General features: G+C 33.4%; 2 protein-coding genes across 2 annotated transcripts; both read right to left on the minus strand.

Annotated features, from left to right (window-relative positions):
* Nucleotides 1-11,304: 11,304 nt before the first annotated feature.
* LOC132310454 (late embryogenesis abundant protein At1g64065) lies at nucleotides 11,305-12,433 on the minus strand. Its single transcript, XM_059808625.1, has one exon. The coding sequence runs from the start codon at nucleotides 12,054-12,056 to the stop codon at nucleotides 11,403-11,405; it is 654 nt and encodes a 217-aa protein (XP_059664608.1). The 5' UTR covers nucleotides 12,057-12,433; the 3' UTR covers nucleotides 11,305-11,402.
* A 6,322-nt stretch (nucleotides 12,434-18,755) lies between these two features.
* LOC132310455 (late embryogenesis abundant protein At1g64065-like) lies at nucleotides 18,756-19,580 on the minus strand. Its single transcript, XM_059808626.1, has one exon. It carries the CDS (start codon nucleotides 19,485-19,487, stop codon nucleotides 18,939-18,941), a length of 549 nt encoding a protein of 182 aa, XP_059664609.1. The 5' UTR covers nucleotides 19,488-19,580; the 3' UTR covers nucleotides 18,756-18,938.
* Nucleotides 19,581-24,776: the final 5,196 nt, after the last annotated feature.

A 24,776-nucleotide genomic window follows, 5' to 3' on the forward strand; every position in this document is an offset into this window, starting at 1 on the left:
TTTCGAAATCAGGTAATCAAAATTTGTTTTAAAAAATTTAAAAATTTGTTTTACATTTTTTCGATACAATATCAAAACACACAAAATTATCAATTTTACTATAGGGTAAAGTACAACCACACTTTTTGAGATTTAACAAAAAAGAAACTAAGGACAAATTTACTTATTTTTTAGACAAAGACACCTCTTTACATGAAAATTTGACCAAATTACCCTTTGACCCTTTAGGAGACTTTTTTAACTTTACACTTTAATAAGTTGGACCAATCTACCCTCATGAATAATTTATGCATAAAAATAATAATAATAAAATAAAATAAAAATAAAACTTTATATTGTTCATTTTTTTTATTTTTTTATTTTGGTTATTTACTTTATAAATGTCCCAATTTCTTAAAAATGTAAACGTCTAAAATGATTTTTTTGATTCAATACATATATTTCAAATAAATTATATTTTGTTATTACTTCTTTTCTTTTTCTTTTTTTATTTTTATATTAAGATGCTTAATTCTTTTATTTTAAAAAATTAAACCAATCTCTTTTCCTTAAAAATAAAAAATATAGTACGAGTATAACTTTATGCATCTTAAATTATATATCAAATATTATGCATTTCCCAACATAAAAGAAAATAGGTACCAATATAATTTTATACATCTTAACTTTATGCATGCCTTTGTTTTTTTGTTTTTTTTTTTCCCTTTGTTTTATTATTTTTTTTCCCCTTTGTTTATTATTATTTTTTTCTTATGTAAATGGGTGTCTTTGTCCATTTTTGAACCTCCAGGAGGTGTTTTTGTCCAAAAAATAGGTAAATTTCATTTGAGTGTCATTTTGCCAAATCTCAAGAGATGTGGTTGTACTTTACCCTTGATTATATGAGTTTTGGTCAAAAAATTTGATATATTATAAAATATTCCAAACTAATATCAATCATCACAAAAGTAATATGTGCCCAAATTTAAATACCAATATCAAAAAAATAATATCATGACACGTTCCAAACATACCATATAAATCTCATATGAAAATATGTTGTCGATATTTATATGTTCAGACATTTTAAAAATTGTTAACAAAAAAGTGTACACAAAGAGGATAATCGTATAGACATTTTAAAAATTGTTAACATAAGCAATCAACAAAGCAGCGTCCAAGAGGATAATCGTGACATTACAAGTTGCTTGGAAATTAAAGGTTATTCGCACTTTTCCGTGGTCGGTGACACAATCTATTTACAGTCTCCTCAAGATTAACATGGTTTCATTATTTCCTCAAAATTAACATGATTTCATAATTTTATGAGTAGTGATATTTGGACTTAATTTTCAAAGTGAATTATCTTACTCGTAAATTTTGATCGGTCATTTTTACCAAATATAAGAAAATAGAGTGTTCAAATTTCTTATATTTTGCAACTAATAAAAGAGAAAAACTTCCCTATACTAGTGATACTATATCATCTATGTCATCAACCAATTATATTTTATCACATAAGTTGCTATTACTATGTGTCAGTATTTAATAAATTAATGATACAATGTGATTAATTCAACATGAACAATAAAACATTTCTCCAATCAAAACTCGTACATCATTCCTATATTATATAACATGAACAATATATATTGGCATGCCTTAGAGATACAACGTTGAATAGATAATTTTATATTAAATTTTTTAAAGAAAACACTAATTCCCATTTCATATAGTTTTACTATTTTCTGAATATTTGTTGCTTGAAATTCTGATTCATCATGATATTAAAATATGTACATTCTTAAGTGGGTTTAAAATTATAAATTCTTCCATACTCTCACTACATTAGCATTTAAATTTTAAAATTTTTGTAGCAATCAGAAATGGGAGATCCCGAGAGTACCGAGTTGGTGGTGATCACAGCTCTCTTTTTAATTAGATCCATTTTCAAAATTTGAACAAGAAACAAAGTCATAGGCTCATAGCCAATCATGACAAAAATATATTGTTACTCCATGATCCACATACCTAATCTAAAAGCCTTGCCAAACTATGGATGGTGTTTCCTTCCATGCCTTTAAGGGAGAGAAATATCTGTGTTGGTTCATGAACTTGCTTCCCATTACAAAACAAAAATCCATTTACTTTGGAAGTTTAAAATCCACATGCATGCACCGAAACAAGTATCAAAAATCCACTTTTTCTCTAACAACTATAGATTTGCTCTCATTTCATGATTAATCATACTTTTTGCTCTCTCTTTTTTTTAATAAAAAAATAATTAATTTAATTTTTTTTTCCCGAAACTACATAATCCCGACCAATTATAACTCGACACATAAGTAAAAAAATGAATAAAGATGACACATTTGTTGACATATTGAGTTGTGAATGGCTAAGACCATGTATCACGGAATGGTGTAAAATTCTTATGGGAGTGCTCTTTCTCAATTTTGTTGCCTAAATATTAAGATTATTAAATGTTGTGATATAGGTTGAAATGGGCTGGAACGAGTTAATATTCTTATAGATGAGCCCAGCCCAATATTTGCACAATGGGGCTTTGATCATGTATTCAATCGAAGGTGCCAGCATATAACATTATAATCCAATGCACATGGTCTGCTCTGCTGGACCGGGGAATACTCCAAGTCTTGGGCCGTCTGGGCTTCAAGCTAAATTCACCTCTTAATAAAATTAAGCTAATAATTTTGAAAAAAAAAAATAGAATCAAAAGAAATCATTTTTATTACTATAATTTTTAACTTCTAGGTAAAAATTGAACCTCAGATTTTAGCAATTATTCACTATTTTATATAACTTTAGCAAAAAAAAAAAAAAAAAAGAATTCTAATTTTAAAAAGTTGCTTACAAAATTCTTGAGATAATTATTGACAGTTTACTTAGCATGGTATTTATTTAATATTGGGTCTCAATATTTATATGTATGTGTGTGTATGTATTTATCAAAAAGGCTGTATTTTAGTGGAACTTATTAACAATTCAAAGTAGAAAGTTAAAGATTTAAATCATCTTAAGCAGAGGCAACTCAATATAATTGAGTCCTTAAGCTAAAAATATAAAAGCTGCCCCTGATGTTAAGGCCAATGTGAATTTGTTTATTACCAATTAATTTTTTTCAACTCCGTTTTATTTGATGTGAATGCTTATACAGATAAGATCACCCCACGACAATTGGTACTTATTACATATTGTCAAACTTATCATTTAGACAAATTATGTTTTTTAAGTGAAAAACTAACCCTCGACTAATTAATAGTGAGGGAAAGTTAGTAGTAGATGTTAATGAGATAGCATCATCTGAATTATGAGGCTTTACTAATTTACTACTCATTGTTTACTTTCCTCTTACTTTTGAAACAAGTAGGAGTCAAGTTGATCCAAAAATAATTAAACCCATTAATTAATTGACTTTTTTAATTTTACAGTTGTTATTATATGAGAATTAGTCCTTGTTTTATTTGATCGAGATGGCTCATCACACATGTCGGCAAGTGGGTCCCCATAACTTCATAGGACTTCGAAGAAGATAGAAACGATGGACAAGATTCATTTGACTGTTGTTTTTCCGTAGTGTACAAGCAATTGGTGAGAAAATTAAACAAAGTTATTTGATTATAAGAAGTTTTAAACGCCTTTAATTAATATAGTTTTGATCTTCTTTGCTTGTATAAGAAAAAAAAAAATTATATTAGTTTTAAACTTTTGATGAATGACAGGAATATATATATATTTTTAATTGATATTAATTGCCGTGGATGAATCGAAAAGAACACGTAAATTGAATAAGTCCTACAATTGATCGGATGTGTCACATATACCAATTCATATGAATTATTCTTACAAAAGTAATTAATGTGTATAAATAATTAGTTAACTTTAATTAATTAAACAGAGTCGTAGTCTATGAATATTTAAAGTGAAATTAAAGCATGTATGTTGATGTACAAGGATTTGTCCTTAATTTACTTTCTTCATATATATATATATATATATATATTAATCAATACCCTTCTCCATTAAGTAATGCGACATGATATTTGAAATTGGATAATATGTGTATATATATAAATATATATATATAGAAGTTATTAGTACTTGAAGTTTTAGGTGTGGAAACATTATTGAAATTGTTCTTGTTTTGTCATGGACACATAGCCTTAGTTTCAGTTCTTAAATGTGCTTTGGATCACTTTAGTTGCATGTCTGGCCTCGAGATAAACTTGAACAAAAGTTCAATTTTTCCTCTCTGGAGTTAAGGATCACACTCAAGTAGCTATCATTTCTCTACTTCGCATTCGGCAAGCTGACCTCCCAGTAAAATACCTTGGAGTTCCATTGATCACAACATGTTTGAAAGCCTCACATTGCAGCCAGCTCATCAACAAAATCACCAATAGAATTTCCCACTAGACTTCTAGGTTACTATCCTATGCTGGCATACTACAATTGATCAAGTCAATCTTGGTTTCAACTCAAATCTATTGGAGCAGCATCTTCATACTTCCAAAAATAGTCATAGATAAGCTCAATAGAATTTTTAGAACATTCATTTGGTATGGGGTAGAGATGAAAGCAACAAGCTCCAAAGTTGCTTGGCACAAGGTATGCAAACCTAAAAAGGCTGGAGATTTGGGCATCCCAAATTTAGAGCAAGCAAACAAAGCAAGTATAATGAGGTACATTTGGGACCTGCAATGTGGAAACATAGAAAGAATCTGGATTAGATGGTGTAACACACATCTAATCAAATCTAGAAATTTTTGGACACTTAAATATCCGTATTCTTGTTCATGGGGTTGGAAAAAGGTACTACAACTTAGGTATCCAACTAGGATGCCAATCAGACATAAGGTGGGAAATGGAGCTGGTACCTCTCTTTGGTGGGATAATTGGGCTCCAAGAGGTCCACTCTGCACTAGATTCCCTTCTTCAGTCCTCACTACAGTTGGCATCAATGAAGACTCCACCCTTGACACCTTCATCGACAGCAGCTCCCACTGGTCTTTTCCATAGTCATTAACAAATAATATCACAGAGCTACTGCACCTACAGCCTCCATGTCCAGCTATCAATGACAAGAAGGTCTGAATCGCATCACCTACTGGCCACTACAGCTACAAGCATACCATTTCCCACTTAACAGGGCATCTAGATACGGTCCCTTGGTTTAATCTGGTATGGTGCTCTCCAATCATACCTCGTATGAAATTTAACCTCTGGATGGCAGTCCAATCTAAATTGCCAACACTTGACAGCAAATCCATGTCCAAATTCCAAAACATATGTCCACTATGTTCTACTTTTTTGGAATCCCATGACCATTTGTTCTTCAACTGTTCCTTTGTCTCTCCAATTTGGAGATATTTGAAAGACATATGCCACTTTTCAACAGTAATCACAAACTGGAGTGGTTTGATCCGGCTGATAAGCTCTACGTGGAAAACAAACTCTCCTCAAAACTTGTTGCAGAAAATTTGTTTCTCTTCAATGGTTTATCACACTTGGGAAAAGCGTAACAACAGAATCTTCAAGAAAGGTAAATGTTTGCAAAGAATTCTGCTTGCCAGAATTATCTCCTCCATTACTTCAATTCTTAGATTGGGATTTCTAAAGGATTATGCAACCTCGAGGTTAATTCTCTCGGAATGGAATATACCTCCATCATCTTGCAGACCACCACCTCGTCCCCCAGATCATTCAAGTTAGCCGTCAATCTGGCTAAAATCCAACTACAAGCATTCACCGGAATTGACTTAGTTCTTTCCATTGTCGGTTCTTTGGAAGTTAATGGGAGTCACTTTTGAACTTGGTTGGGCTTGTGCCCTTGTTGCCCATTGGGTTTGTTCTTAACTTACTTTGTAATTGGGCTTTGGCCCCAAACTTTGTAATTATTTTAACATTAATGTCAGTTGGTTAACATTCGGGGAAAAAAAAAAAAAAAAAAAAAAAAAAAACATTATTGAACTTCAACTGTCTTGACTAATTCACCAAAAATATAATCAATACACCTTGATGGCGAAATGATAAAAATATATATATATACACACATGTATGTATGTACCTGTATATAAATATCTTCATATTTCATTTATAAGTTCTCTACTAGAAATGAATATTCTGGAATTAACGTAAATAATCTCACTATTTCATAAAATAAAGAAAAAATCAATATTACAAACAACTCAATAAATCAAATATTAGAATCACATGCACATCAAATCCTGAACTGCTCTATTCGTGAAATCGAGACTCATACTGCAATTCATTTCCACTGTTCTACGGCTCTCGTTCAAATTCATCACACGCACTTCACCTCTCAACTTGGCATAGCTGATCAGGTTCAACAACCCAGAATTCATATCACTCCTAAAACTCTCCTCACCCAATAATTCCCCACTAGACCTCACTTCAAACACTAACATTCACATGCTCTGTCTTTCTACCCCCAACACTCCTCTATCGATTTTTATGTCACCAACCGTCACATTTCCTTACAAAACAATGACCTTAAAGCTGTTCTCAAATTTGAAGCTACCAAAGCTTTCATTCTTCACTCTCATCACACCGGTCATTGTGCCGTTGAAAGAAGGTGATTGTCCGGAGATATATGTGAGGGTTTTGATTGAAACAGAGCTCAGGCTTGCTTTTGGGGAATTGATTCGCAATACGGCTAATCCGAAAACCAATAGTGCTATGGTGTGCAACGCAATAGCCACCAGGACGTGCACCAAACACTTGCTGCTTCTTTTCTGCTTCTTGTGGAGATCAAGATCAGGTTTTGTGGCGGCGAACTCTTCGTCACTCCTCTGATGGATTCGTGCTGGTACCAATGGATAAACATGACTCTCTTCCTCCATTGTTTTTGGTGTATATGAGTAGAGAGAGATCAGAGGGAGAGACAGAGAGTAGGAGGTGTGTGTCACAACTAAAAAGGGTGTCTCAGAATTTTTTTCCTGGTTTCTTGTGAATACATGTATGTGTGTGTATATATATATATATATATATGGATGGATAAAGAGGTGAATGAAACGAAACCCTCACAAGTTAGTTATATACTCCCGCTCTCCCAAAATACATGTATTGGGGAATTCAATTTTTATTTGCTTTATTTTTTGAAGTTAGTTATGTACTCCCACTCTCCCAAAATACATTTATTGGGAAATTCAATTTTTATTTGTTTTATTTTTTGAAAAAAAATAAAATAAAGGAAGTTTTATATATGAATAAAATGTACAAATGGTGGGCCAAATAGAAACCAACTCATAAGGTTGCAATACAAGTTCAGCGGTGTGGAGTTCAGCTTTTTATAGCAGTAGAGTTTTAATAATTTTGTATTGTATTGTGGCCATACCGACCGTAATTAGTACAGTTATTTATTTAAAAAGATATTTTGAAAATATTATAAAAAACAGGCACATTTAATTTTAGAATGAAACATTTTTTGAAATATTTTAAAATAAAAAAATGGACGAGTATTTTAGGAGAGGGAGTAATATCTCTCTCTGTGGTCTAATCATATGGGAAATCGTGAAGTCATTGAAGTTGGGGCTCGCAAATTGATAAATTTTGGAGATTCATTTTGTCACCTTGTGGGAGGGTTGGGGCTAAAAAGGTTCTACTACCATGCTAATGCCATTCCACGCATCCATTCAGTTGTTCTGTTGGCCATTTTACCTTATTATATAGACTTCCAACTTCAAAGACTTTAGTTTGCATTGCATCTAAATAAACCTGTTATATATATATATATATATATACTTTTAAAAAGTAAGTTACCCCATATTTAAATCCTAGTTAGACACGGAATGTGTTAAAGACGTTATGTAATATCAAAATACTCATCTTGTTATAGGAGTATTTTAGGTAGAATTTAAAATCAGGTAATGAAAATTTTATTTTAAAAAATTCAGAAATTTGTTTTACTTTCCCATATCAAAACACACAATATCACCAATTTGATGATATGGGTTTTGGTCAAAAAAATTTGATATGTTATAAATTATTTCAAACTAATATTAATTATTACAAACATAATATGAGCCGAAACTTAAATACCAATATCAGAAAAATAATACCATAACACTTTCCAAACATACCCTATAAATCTCACATGAAGATATGTTATGGATATTGTTGCTCGGAAATTAAAGATTATCGTCACTTATATGTAGTCGGTGACACAATCTATTTTAGGACTTCTCAAAATTAACATGGTTTCATTATTTAATGAGAAGTAATATTTGGGTTGAATTCTTGTTTGATTTATAAGTTTTGATTAATCATTTTTATCAAATATAAGAAAGTAGAGTGTCCAAATTCCTTATATTTTGTGATCAATTAAAAAAAAAAAAACTTTCATACACCAGTGATATTACGTCATCTATGTCATTAACCAATTATATTTTATCACATCATAAGTTACTATTACGGTGTGTTAGTATTTAATAAATTAGTAATACAATGTCATTAATTCAACATGAACAATAAAACATTTCTCTAATCAAAACTCGTACATCATTCCTGATATTATATCCTAAACTTCGGATCCTTTTTTTTTTTTTTTAATAATAATAGGATAAAAATTCACCACATAAATTGAACCTCAGATTTTAGCAATTATTCACTATGTTATTTGTTATATAACTTTAGCAATAAATAAATGAATAAATAAATAAATTCTAATTTTAAAAAGTTGCTTACAAAATTCGTGAGATAATTATTGATAGTTTACATAGCATGATATTTATTTAACATTGGGTCTCTCTATATATATATATTGGGTCTCTCCCCCTCTCTCTCTCTCTCTCTCTCTATATATATATATTATAAAAAAAAATATTAAAAAAAAGACTGTATTTTAGTGGTACTTATAATTAATAATCTAAAGTAAAAAGCTGAGAATTTAAATCATCTTAAGGGCAATGTGAGTTTGTTTATTGCCAATTTTTTTTTTTTTCAAGTCCGTTTTATTCAATGGGAATGCTTATACAGATAAGATCACCCCTCTAAACGAGAGTTGGTACCCTATTCCATATTGTCAAACTTAACATTTTAGACAAATTACTTTTTAAAGTGAAAAACTAACCCTCGACTAATTAATAATGATGAAAACTAAATAATGACTCCTCTTAATTTTGAAACAAGTAGTAGTCAAGTTGATTGGAGCAGAGGTGGGAAATAATTGGTCGTACAATACGTATGATCCAAAAATAATTAAACCCATTAATTAATTGACTTTTTTAATTTTACAGTTGTTATTATATGAAAATTAATCCTTGTATTATTTGATTGAGATGGCTCGTCATACAGGTCGGCAAGTGGGTCCCATAACTTCATAGGACCACGAAGAAGCTAGCAACGATCGACAAGATTCATTGGACTGTTGTTTTTCCGTAGTGTACAAGCAATAGGTGAGAAAATTAAACAAAGTTATTTGATTATAAGAAGTTTTAAACGCCTTTAATTAATATAGTTTTGATCTTCTTTGCTTGTATAAGAAAAAAAAAAATTATATTAGTTTTAAACTTTTGATGAATGACAGGAATATATATATATTTTTAATTGATAGTAATTACTGTGGATGAATGGAAAAGAATACCTAAATTGAATAAGTCCTGCAATTGATCGGATGTGTCACATTATAAATGTAATTAATATGTATAAATAAATAGTTAATTTTAATTAATTGAACAGAGTCGGAATCTAGGAATATTAAAAGTAAAATTAAAGTGCGTACGTTGATGTACAAGGATTTCTCCTTAATTCACTTTCTTCATTATTATTATTATTATTATTTTAAATCAATGCCCCTCTCCATTAAGTAACTCGATTAGGACTTGAAGTTTTTGGTGTGGAAACATTATTGAACTTCAACTGTTTTGACTAATTCACCAAAAATATAATTCATACACCTTGATGGCGAAATGACCAAAAAAAAACAAAGAATATATGTATGTACCTATGTGTGTGTATATATATATATAGGCAAAATTGCAAACAACTCTCCTGAACTATCACAAATCGGCATTTTATTCTCTTGGATTACAAAATCAAACAAGTAGGTACCACAACTATCCAAATCTTGCAAATTAACCCCTAAAACGCAATTTCGGCAACCTTCCGGCCGACCTCATTGTAGATTTACAAAACTACCTATCGTAATTAAGAAGAAAAAAAAAAAAACGAAAATAAATAATAAGCATGAAATACTCTCAATGCCTCTCATGTGATATACACTTTTCCCACTCACATACTTATGACCCAGACAACAGTAAATCACTTGGGCAAGGAGTAAGGACTGAAACACAGTAACTAAAACAGTGAGATTGAAAAGTGAAAGGGCATGCCATTCATAGAGTAAGTTACACTACAATAATAAGAGGAAAATGACAACTACAATCTAGAATAAACCTACAACTAAAATCTAAAATCTAGAAAATAACAACCAAAATATAGAAAATTAACCATGAATGCAAAAAACAATGGAAGTCATCAAAAATGAGTATACAATTCAACCTCCAGTTAAAACCCAAATCCGGAAAACTCTTTACTAATAAACAATAACCATGATTGGATCATCTAAATCTCCAATATTTTATAAGGCAACACTTGAATCATCAAATACTAGCTTGTGATTTACATGCATATAGAATCATTGAGGTTTAATAATCAAAACAAAAACCCTAAATTGAAATTCAATAACTGATCAAAACCACAAATCGAAAAATTGAACACTCTTGAAAGATCAAAGTCGAACCGAAGCAAAACATAAACGAAATAATTCCATTAAAATTCACATAAAGTTTTTGATCCAATTTGTACTTGAAATACACGAAGATTTTATCAACTATGCTCCGGTACTGATAGTTTTGGAGTATTATCAAACACACACACACACATATATATATGTATATCTTACCTCAAACTTTGTTCTTCAAATTTGTCTGAGTGTTTAGTGTAAAGGTGGAGCAGATTAGAGGCCAGATGGAAAAAGGAAATTGAACAAATGGGTTCATTTACAGGCAAAGGGTTACAATGGTAATTTTTCAGGACAATTTCGGAATTAAAAGAAAAGAACAGTCACGTGCTGACCTTGTGGGCCGGAAAGTGGCCGGAATTGAGTTTCATGGGTTAATTTGCACGATTTGTGATAGTTGTGGTGGTACTAACTTGTTTATTTTTGTAATACAAAAAGGTAAAATGCCGATTTGTGATAGTTGAGGAGGTTGTTTGCACTTTTGCCATATATATGTTCATATTGCATATATAAGTTCCCTACTAGAAATGAATATTCTGGAATTAACGTAAATAATCTCACTATTTCATACAAAAATCAATATTACAAACAACTCAATAAATGAATTTCCAAATGAAAAAAAGAGAGAGAGAAAAAAGAATCACATGCATAGCAAATCCTGAACTGCTCTGTTCGTGAAATCAAGACTCATACTGCAATTCATTTCCACTGTTCTACGGCTCTTGATCAAATTCATCACACGCACTTCACCTCTCAACTTGGCATAGCTGATCAGGTTCAACAACCCAGAATTCATATCACTCCTAAAACTCTCATCACCCAATAATTCCCCACTAGACCTCACTTCAACACTAACATTCACATGCTCTGTCTTTCTACCCCCAACACTCCTCCTATCGATTTTCATGTCACCAACGGTCACATTTCCGTACAAAACAATCACCTTAAAGCTGTTCTCGAATTTGAAGCTACCAAAGTTTTCATTCTTCACTCTCATCACACCGGTCACTGTGCCGTTGAAAGAAGGTGATTGTCCGGTGACATATGTGAGGGTTTTGATTGAAACAGAGCTCAGGCTTGCTTTCGGGGAATTGATTCGCAATACGGCTAATCCGAAAACCAATAGTGCTATGGTGTGCAACACAATAGCCACCAGGACGTACACCAAACACTTACTGCTTCTTTTCTCCTTCTTGTGGAGATCAAGATCAGGTTTTGTGGCGGCGAACTCTTCGTCACTCCTCTGATGGATTCGTGCTGGTGCCAATGGATAAACATGACTCTCTTCCTCCATTGTTTTTGGTGTATATGTGTAGAGAGAGATCAGAGACAGAGAGAGAGTTGGAGGGTGTGTATCACAACTCAAAAGGGTGTCTCAGAATTCTCTTCCTGGTATCTTGTGAATATATGTATGTGTATATATATATATGGATGGATAGAGATGAGAATGAAAGGAAACCCTCACGAGTAAGTTATTAGGTGTATGTGTCTATAATCTATCTCTCTCTATATATATGAAGGTAAGATGAAGGGGTATGTATATATATGTGTTGAAGGTGGAATGGGCTAATTTTGACCTGATGTTGAATGTTTAAGAGCTTAGCGACTCGGGCAGTTGTGGTGGGCGGTTATTTTTTATTTTATTATTATCATTTTTTTTTTTTCTCAAGGTTATTTTTTAATCAATCAATAAATAAATATTTTAACTAGTAGAAATAGTGAAATAACACGTGGCAGTCTCACCAAAAGATAAAATGCATGCCCTTTTCAACTGATTATTTTACGTATGTTCTAGATATATTCCACTGTTTTGGGATGTACAGTACTATATTGAGTTGGCCTCTGTTACTTGTGGCATGCATGTTGGGTAAATTTATCAAGTTTGCTATATAAAACTGTCTCATGGAATGGAGAACGAGGCAAGTACGTTTAATTTGGAGGTACTACATTAGGTTTTTCTCTGTGGTTCTTCTATCTATTTATTTAATTTTGCTGTTAGAAAATCAAATGTATTATTAAGTAAATTATAAAATTCTCTGATTTTAACTGGGCACAATACTGTGACTGTGTGTGTTTGTTTAAACTTTGAAGAAGAAAATTTTAGAAAAAAAATAAAATAAAAAATCTCATAGTTCTCACAAGTGAGTTACTTTTTGGTTACTGCAAGTCATTTGGTTAATTTGTCCTGTTTCTTCTTTGAATGAATTCTCATGTTGTAGTCTGCACAAGGAGATCAACTTAGCCGTAGCCCAAATGTTATGTAATTTGGCCACTTTTTAGGATCATAAACAATGATCACTCGTTCTTTTGTGCAATTCATCTAATTCATTCTCAGTGTGGTAAACAAATTTGCAGTGCCTGTGATTATTTTATTCTTAGCTAACCAAAAAATGTCATTAACGTGCTTAAAATTGAAATATCATGACAAATTAACAAATTTCCTTATTCTATTTTATTTTATTTTTTGAATTTCAAATTTTGAGATATATAATACTCTTGTTTATTTGAAGTAAATAAGTGAGAGGAGTCAATTCCATTTATTCATTTTTGGGTTAAATGTAAAAAATCCCCCTAAACTATTGTTTTGTTGCAATTCACCCCTTCAGGTCACCAGAAAAGGCAAAAGACAATTCCGCCCTTACTATGACCTAGGATAGTGCTACACTAGTAGCCAAACAGAGTACTGGGATATATTATGCATATATATGGTATATCATATATGCCTCTACAAACCCAGAAGGGGAAAGTACTGCAGCCGCGGGGACGACGATGAGGATCGGCCGGAGGAACGGCGGTGAGCTCGGCTGGTTCATCTCTTCATTCGCGAATTGGTGGGTCGCTTCAGCTCTCCGATGCAAGTCATCTAAAACTTGGGGTAGCCGGAGTTAATCGCTGAAGGTTCTGGGTCTGTCGCAAACGCAATCTTGTGGTTCCCTGAAGCTTTTCCGATAAAGGTCGTTGAAGCTTTTCTGATAAAGGTCGCTGAAGCTTTTCTAATTGATTGAATGTTGATGCTCTTCAGGTTTGGTCGCCGTCTATATGGAGGTATCAGTTGGGTCTTCAATGGAACTCTAGTTCAGTTCATACAGCTTCGATTCGGAGCTCGCCGGCTTCAATGGACGCTGCTGCTGCTCGGAGCTCGCCGGACTGGATGGGTCGTTGTAACTCTGCACATGTCTTCATCTTCGGTTGGGCCGGTGATACTCAGAGCTTCCCACCGATGGCCATAGAGTTTGAAGCCGGGTATGGAAAAATCAATATCTGGCAGTGGTTTGTTTATTGGAGGCTTGGAGCTGTTGCAATCTGGTATGGGTATGATTGTGGGTGTAGGAACAAAACAAACCCAGTACAAATTATTAAAAAAAATAAGAAAATAAATAAATTTAAACAAACCTCTGCAACTTTGTTATTTTAAACAAACCCAGTACATATTGTTAGAAAGATTTCAAAAAATTTAACTTTTTAAGTATTTGATTGGACTGGTATAGACCATTTAATCGATCAGCAGATTCATCACAATAGAAAAAAATTTGTAAGCTTTAATGGAGAAGTTGAATTGGTTATAATACACCATTAGAATTTATATATATATATATATATATATATATAATATCAATGAACTGTAACCCAACAGCTAATTGGAACTTTGATCCTTTAGATGATATGGAGGTCACTTTGACTCAAATCATGTAGTGTAAAAACACAATGTTGATGAGTCCTTGTAAACCCAGTTCTCAAATTGAGGGTTTGAAAACTATATGCTCTCTTGTTTCCTCCTTAAATTCGTAGTGCAGGCATCACAGGGAAAGAAACTTACTACCATCTTGCAGTTGGGTTTGATGAAGAAGATAAACAGTGTTTGTAACTCTCTCTCTCTACATGTAATATATATAAAGTGATGAGGGTGTGTTTGGGTAATTGGGTGTAACAGTAAACTAAGGATGTGTTTGGGTGTAATGTTCATAATAAGGGTAATATAGTCTTTTATGCTCATAAGGGCATTATGGCCATTAGGTATATATTGTGTGATCACGTGACTGCATGTGATGGTTTTAACGGCGAAATTCAACCGGCCGGTCGCCGGATGGAGCTATCTGCAACAAAAATTATAGTTCAGGGGGGTTTTTTGAAAATTTTGAAGTTCAGGGGGGTTTATTGCTGATTGGCTAATAGTTTAGATGACTTACACCTTTGTCAAATAGTGAATTATATGACTAAAATTTGAAAAATGCCAAAAGAGAGTGGATCATTTGCCAGGTCCTTTTCCTATACAAATGGTAAAAAATAAAATAAAATAAAAAAAGGTGTTTAATGAATACCAGTGTTGGTTCTCTAGAAGCTCAATGCTAAATTAATTGTCCGCCAAACAACCTTTGAGTTTGCCGCTAAACATTCAAAGACTCCTTCCATTTTCTTTTCCAATTATTAATGGACATTGTTAATACTTTTAGCCAGGGATATAACGAAATGTTGACATGAAACAGAGTTTTTAACTTGATATTGTTTCTCTCTGTTACCGGACTAAGTGACTAACTCTAGGTCAAAGACAAGTATGGCTTTGGTACCATCCACACAATATTTTGAATTGGGGTTTAGATAGATATATATATATATATATATATATATATATATATATATATATAGACAGATACACTACAAATAATAGGCATATGAAGGACTAACATAGTCCATATTGTGCCCTGGAAAATTAGAACCCAATTGCAAAATGAAAACAAAGATATCACTATAATTAAATCCAAGCCCTGAAAAGCAAAAAGAATTAACCAAATTTAAAATTTTCACTTGCACTTCAAATCCACAGCCTTAGTGGCCAAATTGATTGCAATGGTGCAGCTCATTTCACCAGACTTCTTCTTCTCTTGATCACCTTCATCAAATGCACCTTTCCGTTCAACCTGGACTGGCTGGTCAGCATCAGAACCCCGGAATTTATGTCATTGGCAAGGTTGGTATTGCCTGAAAACTGATCAGAAGTGATGTCCAATGCCATGCTGAACTTTTTGTTGGGAGAGATAACAATAAACAAATATAGCGAAATAACTCTTCTCCCTATATGCAAGCAAATATAGTGTATCTCTAATTTTATATGTGCTGAAAGTAATAGAAAAGAAAATCAATCACACTAAACCACAAGAACACAAATAATTTTTTATGTGAAAAATTTCCCTAGTGTGAGGAACAAAAATCACGGGACCTAGTCCAGTTGAAATCTCCACTATCAACCAAATAATGGGTACACAAAGTCTTCTCTAATAACAATTAGAGATTACAATACATCTCATCAAGATATCATCAATCTTGGCAAAAACAAAGAAAATTGGAAAGAAAGTATTATAAATTCGGTTACTGTTCACGAGCACGAATCACTGTTCCCGAGCTCAAAATCCGATCTCCACCGTTCAGATTTTAACTCATTGAGTCATGAACCTCTCCTCCAAATGTCAGCCGATCGGACCACGGAAGAAGCGGAATCAGAGGTTTGATGAAATCTGGACAGTGTGAAGAAAAATTACTTTCTTCTCTCTTTCTTTTGTGTAAGCTACGGCTGATCTCTCCTACCATTTTATTCTGACTTCCTTAGGGTTATTCACCCTAAAGGGCTGGGCTTTAGGCTTTAATAAAATCTACTTGAACTTTTATCCATATAGAAGGAAATAAACCTAACACTTTTTGGTTTGCCTAGCCCTGGCACGGCCCCAGGGATATCGGCCTCACTAACGGGTATGCCACCATACAAGATAGCCACCGTGCTGTTGACATATTTGAAGTGACCAAAGTTTGTGTTCTTCACTGCGAATTGGGTATTCAATCTCATGTTGAAAGAGGCTGAATTGGTGGTGCTTGGGCTGAAATTCTCAACGGTGACAGAACCAAACCAGAGTTTGAAGTGACTAATGGGTATGCCACCATACAAGATAGCCACCGTGCTGTTGACATATTTGAAGTGACCAAAGTTTGTGTTCTTCACTGCGAATTGGGTATTCAATCTCATGTTGAAAGAAGCTGAATTGGTGGTGCTTGGGCTGAAATTCTCGACGGTGACAGAACCAAACCGAACTTTTGATTTTCATAACGGTGAGGGCAAAGACTAATTAAGATGACTGCAGTCTGGAACACAACGAAGATTGCAATGTATGCCAACCATTTTTTCTTCTTCTGATTTCCCTCGCCTTTAGACATGGCTAAGGTCTTGGGGTGTTATAAGAAATAAGAAACTAGTGGCATTTTGTACGTTGGTTTGTATAGCATTTGTGCATTGATACAATTAGTGATGAACGAACCATAATTGACCTGGTGTAGACATCAAAGGTGTGCCAACTTCTTTTTTTTATTTTATTTTTTTATTGACGATTCGAAACGTGTTTTCGTCTTTGAATAATACTGCAAATTAAATGGTAACAGAAGCTTGTTTTATGTTGTTGTGCTATTGGCATCCACATGGATACAGCAATTGAGAGAGAGTTGCATGGAATATAATAATAAGGTGAAAGAAAGGTGTATGTTTGTATGCATGTTAGGTGTATGGAATTCGATTTTTTTTTTTTTAAAAAGGTGTATGGAATGTGTTAGATTCCCAGTGGTTGAATTTTTTAATAAAAGCTCACAGACCTGAATCTTTCGTGATAGGCGTCAGCGCTGGTTTGTTCAAAGAAATAGGACTACATACTAGATATTTTAATTAACACCACCTAATCAGAATTCTATATTTAATACATTTTTGTACAAAGGATTTGAATCCATTGGCTTCTGGACCAGCCTAGAGGCCCAACTTAGGTCGTGTCCAATACATGTGAGACCCAAATTCTTTGACTGTTTGGTCACGTTCGTACTTCTTAAATTATCATGAATCTGGAATGGTAGAGAATGAAGAAATAATAGAGCTGATTTATTTTACTTTTGAGTGGAAAAATGAGTGTGAGAGAGAAAATTGATTACCCTGAATGGAGTGGTGGAGATTGTAGAAATAATAGAGTCCATTTATTTTACTTTGTTTTGAATATAAAAATATTAATGGATGTAAGAATACATAACCGATATTTTCAAAAATTGAGTGGGAATATAAATGTGTGTGAGAGAAAATTGATTACCATGAATGTGGCAGACTATAAAGAGTGAAAAAGAGAGATTATTATTTTTTAGATCCAAAAAAATTAGTAGAGACAATAATATGAAATATGGTATTTTTCTTAATTGAGTGGAGACATTTTCAAAATTGTAATTAGAAAAAATTTAAGTGGGCGTGGCAATTCACCACTATGGAGTCATTGGCATGATAGTACTTTGCGAGTGGTTCAGGATTATTTAATAATTTCTTTAGATTTAGAAAATTAATGGTGTTGGAAAGTTTAAACTCATAAACATAATTATATAAGTAGTTATTATTTATCAAGGGAGGCTAGTGTTATTTTTTTAATCAATAAGAGAGGGTCGGGTCCTTTATTATTATTTTTTTTTGGGCGATATATATGAATGAGAAATAGTCAAATAGCTATACATAGTTACTTACCTTTCAAAATTAAGTGAAAAAAGTCATACACTGGTGAATAATTAAATCGTTGCTATTAGTAGAGACAATAATAAGTAGTATTTCGAATATTTTTGACGAATCGCAAAACTGAGTAAATCATGTGACTGCCAAAAAAAAGAAATGGTCTCCAAGATCCTTGCTTTGCCTAGAGTGTTGGGTTCTTCTTAACACTCGAAACATCTTAATTATTTTACTTTGAAATTTGTTCAAAACCAGTTTTGATCTGCAGAAGCTTAATTTTAAACTAATTGGTCCGGCTAAACACCTTTGACTCTGCCCCTATAACCACCATTCAAGGTCCTAATATAATTTTATCTTCCTTTTATTTTATTTTCTTTGCTAATAATCAAGGGAGTTTTAGGGATTATCCAATTGTTCACAAAAACAGAGTATGGACACCACCATAGGAATTTGGGTTTTGGTTATGTAGTGCATAATAAGAGATATAGAAACAGTCTCAATTTAAATTGAAAAAGAAAACCACACTACAAAGAATAAACACATAATCTCAGGGACTAATACAGCCTGAGAGGCCATATTGTTCCCCTGAAAAAAACATAAAACCAGACTGTGAAAATAAAAATAAAAATTACAAATCTAACCCCTAAATCATCAAAATGAAACATGTCACTTGCACTTCAAACCCACACCCTTGTTCGTCAAATTGATTGCAATGGTGCAACTCATTTCCCCAGACTTCTTCTTCTTGATCACCTTCATCAAATGCACCTTCCCGCTCAACTTGGACTGGCTGGTGAGCGTCAGAATCCCGGAATTGATGTCGTTGGCAAGGTTGGTATTGCCGGAGAGGTGAGCAGTAGAGATGTCCAAAGCAATGTCGAACCTCTTGGTTTGCCTAGCCTTGGCACGCCCACTGGGGATAGCCGCCTCGCCGACAGCCATGCCACCATACATGACCGTCACCGTGCTGTTGTCATATTTGAAGTGACCGAAGTTTGTGTTCTTCACCGTGAATTGGGTATTCAGTCTCATGCTGACAGAAGTCGAATTGGTGTTGGTTGAGCTGATATTGTCGATGGTGATGGAGCCGAACCGGACTTTCGGACTCTTGATTTTCATCACTGTAAGGGCAAACACCAATATCACTGCGGTCTGGAACACAACGAAGATTGCGACGTATGCCAAACATTTCCTGCTGCTTCTTTTTCCTTCCATGCCTAAATTCAAAAAGGAGCTTGGTTTGTGTGTTTTTCTTTTTGGCTTTTGTTTCTCTATAGAATGAATGGTACAAGGTTGTTGTGTGTTTTTGGAGCTGAAGTGTGGATGTATATATAATACTCACAAACACGCCATAAGTGTAGACATGAAATTCGAAAAACGTGTTTGTTAGACTTTGACCGAGTAACAGAAGCTTCTGTCATGTGGTCCCCACTACAGCTCCACCCACTGCCCCACTGGGCTAAAATCAATTTAAGGATTCGTTGGGTTAGGTTCACTCAACCAGGTGAGTTCCGATCTTATTAACAAAAAATTGAATAAATTCCCACAATTTTTTTTTTTTGTTACATCTTTCAAAGTTCGGCTTTGTGTGATAATTTTTCCCACTTGTTATAATAACTTTTTTTTAACCTTATAGGGTCAAGAGTGAAACAAAAATAGCAAAAAAAATAAATAAATATAGAACTTTTTAAATATAATCTAACTCATAACTCGGTGAGTTAACACGTTCACAATTGGAAATAACCGGCAATCTGTGTTAGAGTCAAAGAAGCGTTAAATTTATCAACTGGGGTCGATTATATGTTTGAATTAATCCACGAAATGCGTCTTCTAGATGATGAGGATATAGTAATAAAATAAAATATGATAAAGAAAGGTTAGATGTAGTTTGACCTTCACGCCTAGTGTATGAAATGAGAAATATCTTGTTTGATCCGTGTACATAAGTTTGAAATATTATTATAAAAGGTGACGACGAATAATGTAACAGTCATTAGAGAAACGAACATAAACAGGCAAGCAAGAAATATCTAGGAAGGAGGGAAGGAAAATGACAATTAATTCAGCCCGCCATCACGGACTGCTCTGCTGGTGTGTACATACCAAACCACCAAATGTGGGCTCCACTTTATATATTGCTTCATTACATTACGTTATTGTATCATACTTATATCATGGTAGTGACTGGTGAGTGGCATTAACGTGCAATTGTGTGCATATTGCACAGAATTGCATGTTAATTAGGTGCTATTGCTCATATATGTTAATTAGGTGCTATTGCTCTTATATATATATATATATTAACGTACCTAATTAACGTACAATTGACTTTCACCACAATGCTGAAAATGCTAGCCGTCGTCAGAGAAAGGACAACATAGCGACGACTTTGGCAATGGGTGAACAGGGTGGGCCACTTCTTTGTACCTAGGTATCATCAAATGGTCCACGGCTCAGTATGGCGGCGGGCCTACACCTGAAATGAGCATTCCATTTGGGCCTAGACCTGACATCAGTTGGGCTATTTGTTTTTTGTGTTGTGTTAATTCAATAAGGCCCAGATCTTTGAATTTCGGAGGTGTCAAAAACTTGTCTGTAACCGACTACTGAATTGTTTAATTAATTTACACAATTAATAGCCTAAATCACATGAATCAATCATTGTACTCGATCTCAACATGTATTACACTCATCTCTTTATATAAACAAAGAATAAATTTGTTTATAAAAATGCTATTTAACCGACAATTGAGTTGTTTAATTAATTTACACAATAACAGCCCAAATCACATGTTTCAAACTTTCAATCATTGTTTTTTTTTTTTTTTTAAAGTTAAATCAATCATTGTTCTCTCAAGATGTATTAGGTTCATTAGAAAAATCAAACCCTACTAATTACCAGTCGTATGCATGAACCCCCTTTATGTAGTGCATTTACCACCAACTCTCTCTCTCTCTCTCTCTCTCTCTATCTCTCTCTGTATATAAATATATATACACACATACACACACACACATTATCGGGGGAATCCCTACTCCCTACCAGCCACCAACTACTGAGATTGCTAAAACAAAGATTAATGGAATAAGTTGTAGCTAACTTATGGACATGAGATCAATTCAAATCTGATTAAGCATGTGACACTACAATAATTTGTTTAACATTTTTGTCTTAATTACTAAATAAGCAACAACAAGGCCACATTTACAATAAACTAATATAATGACTGGCTGTAACAGGTGGGCGCTTGCTCATTTACCCAAAAACTCGAATTATTGGGTAGTGCTACATACCCATCCATTTATACCCAATCACTTTTCCATTCGATTCCGATATGGGACAAATGACCCTTGTTACATTCTCCCTCACCCAAACTCGCAACGCCCTCGTTGCTGTTCGTGCCACTCTGCCTACCCGAGGTGCTAGCCCGGACGCCTTCCGGGCCGGGTGCTTGGCGTGACACCGGATCAAGGACTGGGTCTGGCTCTGATACCAACTGTAACGGATGGGCGCTTACCCATTTACCCAAAAGCTCGAACTATTGGGTAGTGCTACATACCCACCCATTTATACCCAGTCACTTTTCCATCCGATTTCAATGTAGGACAAATGACCCTTGTTACACTGGCCCATTACTTTACATGTTTGATCGTTCTAATGTTTTTTGGTGAAGGCTTTTTAGATATTTAAAAATCAAATACAATATTTTAAGAGATGAATTATTGGAATAGCCATTCAATCATGAATAGTTAAGTTATTAGGTTTTTTTTTTTTTTTTCATTTACATATATGTAATTGTGCGGGTGCCTGTAACGATGTTTATATATTGCTTGGCTTAGTTTTATTAGATCCAATATCTTTTTCTCATCCAAAACCTAAAATTTTCAAACAAAAGATACCCCACTGAACAGAATTTGCATTATATTTTATCTCTAATATACTACTTCTATTTCATATTAGTGATTCATTTCGTAGTACTTATTTTTTGCGAGAATAAAGATACTAATTGAATTGAGCTCAGGCATGAATGCCCCAACTAAAATTGGGCACCAATGTTCCTCAAGGTTGATATAAAAATATGAACCTATCAGAAAAAATAAATAAATATAATTCCCAAAGCTTTTCTTTTAAATTTAATATACCTCCAATGAAAAGAAATTTATACAAATAGTCTTAACATGCTTTCTGCCCAATAGTATCTTTTCAACCTCCCAAAGTGGATGGTGAGGGTTTGTGACGGCTCTGGTTTTTCAAGTCAGTGCGTCCTGTGATGAATCGAAATTTGACCCGATAACGAATCTGAAATGCGAAAGCGAAAACAGAAAATAAGTCTCTAGAGATACAAAACGTCTCTAAGACACCAAAGTGATCTTCCATGAGGCCACGGAACTCCACAAGAACCAACGCGGAAGAAAAGATTAAAAAAAGACCAAACAAGCCCCCCAAGGGCAAAATAGTTTTTTTATATAGAAGTAACGTCTCTGGAAATGTAGATCATTCCCAAGACACATCCGTGATTTCCTATGAAGTCACGGAACTCAAAAGAAAGCAAAGCAAAAGCAATTTAAAAAGGAAAACGGAAAAGTTTAGCTCCAAGGGAAAAATGGTAATTTCAAAAAAATTTGGGTGCTACCAAGCACACCATTAGACTCAAAAATCGCTTAATTCGGAATCCGGATGAAGAAGATATGGCCTAATGACGAAAAATGGACAATTAAAGCCCTAGGGGCAAATTGGTAATTTTTCAAAAAGATACAAGCGCAATCGAGTACACTATTGGATAGATGATGAAAAATCAGTCAAGTTAGGCTCAAAAATAGCAAAAAACGGAGTTCGGATGAAGGAGAAACACCATTTGAAAATTGGATGTCGAATAGGCAGAGAGGGCACAAAGTAGCCCCCTTCATGCGCCCGCGCATCAGTGCAATGTGCGCAAAGGAAAGCCCAGTGTGCGCGCACATGGTTTATAGCAGCCCAAAAAGTTACTGTGCACATTTTCCTAAAATTTTCGAAACTGAGAGCTAATTCAGAGGCTAAAACGAATTTTTTTGTAAAAACACAAAGAATAAATCCCCCTTAAAATCAAGTTTTCTATTCGGCCATGTAATGCCCAGGGCCATCACAGGTGGTAACGAGGGCCATCACAGTGTTCAAGTTTAAGCAAAGTGAGTATGTGAATTTCTTACCAATGACAATAAATAAATAATTATATATATATTAGAACCTTAAATCACAATTTTGTTATAATTCAGATTTAGATATATAGGAATTAATTTGTAACAATATAGACCTGGTGGGATCAAAATTATTATATACATTGTAGAATAATTAGCATAAATAAATGAAAAGTACTTGTGCTATGTATGGTGTGAGTGAATGAAATCAAATAAAACAGAAATGGAATGTTTTTGTTTCCATTCTTTAGTTTGGTAACTAATTTTAAAATTGGAATGGTGATTCCTGCCAATTCTTCGAAAATGGTGATTTTCACTAATTCATTTCACTTTCTAACTAAAGGAAGGGCCATTCCATTCCAACTTAAAATAAATAAATAAATAAAACGTTTGAGGAAACGTCGGGTACATGTATATATATATATATATATATATATATAGGTTTTACAAAAATATGATCAACCAAACATGAGAATGAAAATGATCATTACATTTTCATTCCATTTCCATTTCATTCTTTGATTTATTCCATTTTCAATTTATATCATTCGACCACACCAAACTCAAATTATGTTTAAGAATAATCACATCTAAAAATTTGTTTGCTTCTATTCTTAGGTACGTCAAATCTTCTTGATGTTGGCAATGTAACAAAAATAAAAATCAGATCTGAAAGGCCAACGGTAACTAGCACCACAATAATAATTCACAAATTTGCTTAATCATTTAAAATTAATATTACCTTTGTCCCGTATTAATAATCTACTATCTCATTTTTAAATATTTTAAATTAGTTTTCCACTTTAAAAAATTAGAGTAAATAAACCTTATCTTTCCATTATTATTCTTTATATTTTTAAAAAATTTAAATTTAATAATTATACTTATCTAAATTAAAAAGAAATAATGCATTAGCTACATGTTCGTTAAAAACTCTAATTTTTTAATATGAATATCTCACATTCCAATATCTCTCGGATAAAATCAAGCAGAGTGACTGCATGGGCTTCCAATATCATGGTTTTCATCAGTGCCTTTATAGAGGGATAAACTATTAGTATATGGTTTGGGACAATTGGTCCCATCCAATCATATATTAACACATACACACAAACAAAAAAAATAATAATTACGTTTACAAGTGTTGGCACATAATTGGTCCGGGACAAGTTTCGATAGGTAACAAACAACATTATTAAAAGAAACCATCACAATTTTATTCAAATTGTGTATCCTGTTAGTACGATAACAAATATACCACTGAAAGATAAAAAGCGCATGAGAATCATTCTACATCCAATATAAAAGATGGTATACTCGTTCAAGTCC

Source organism: Cornus florida, unplaced genomic scaffold (assembly GCF_030987335.1).
Source record: "Cornus florida cultivar Cherokee Brave unplaced genomic scaffold, ASM3098733v1 CherokeeBrave_3.0.0_Hap2_Chr05, whole genome shotgun sequence".
Taxonomy (NCBI): Eukaryota; Viridiplantae; Streptophyta; class Magnoliopsida; order Cornales; family Cornaceae; genus Cornus; species Cornus florida.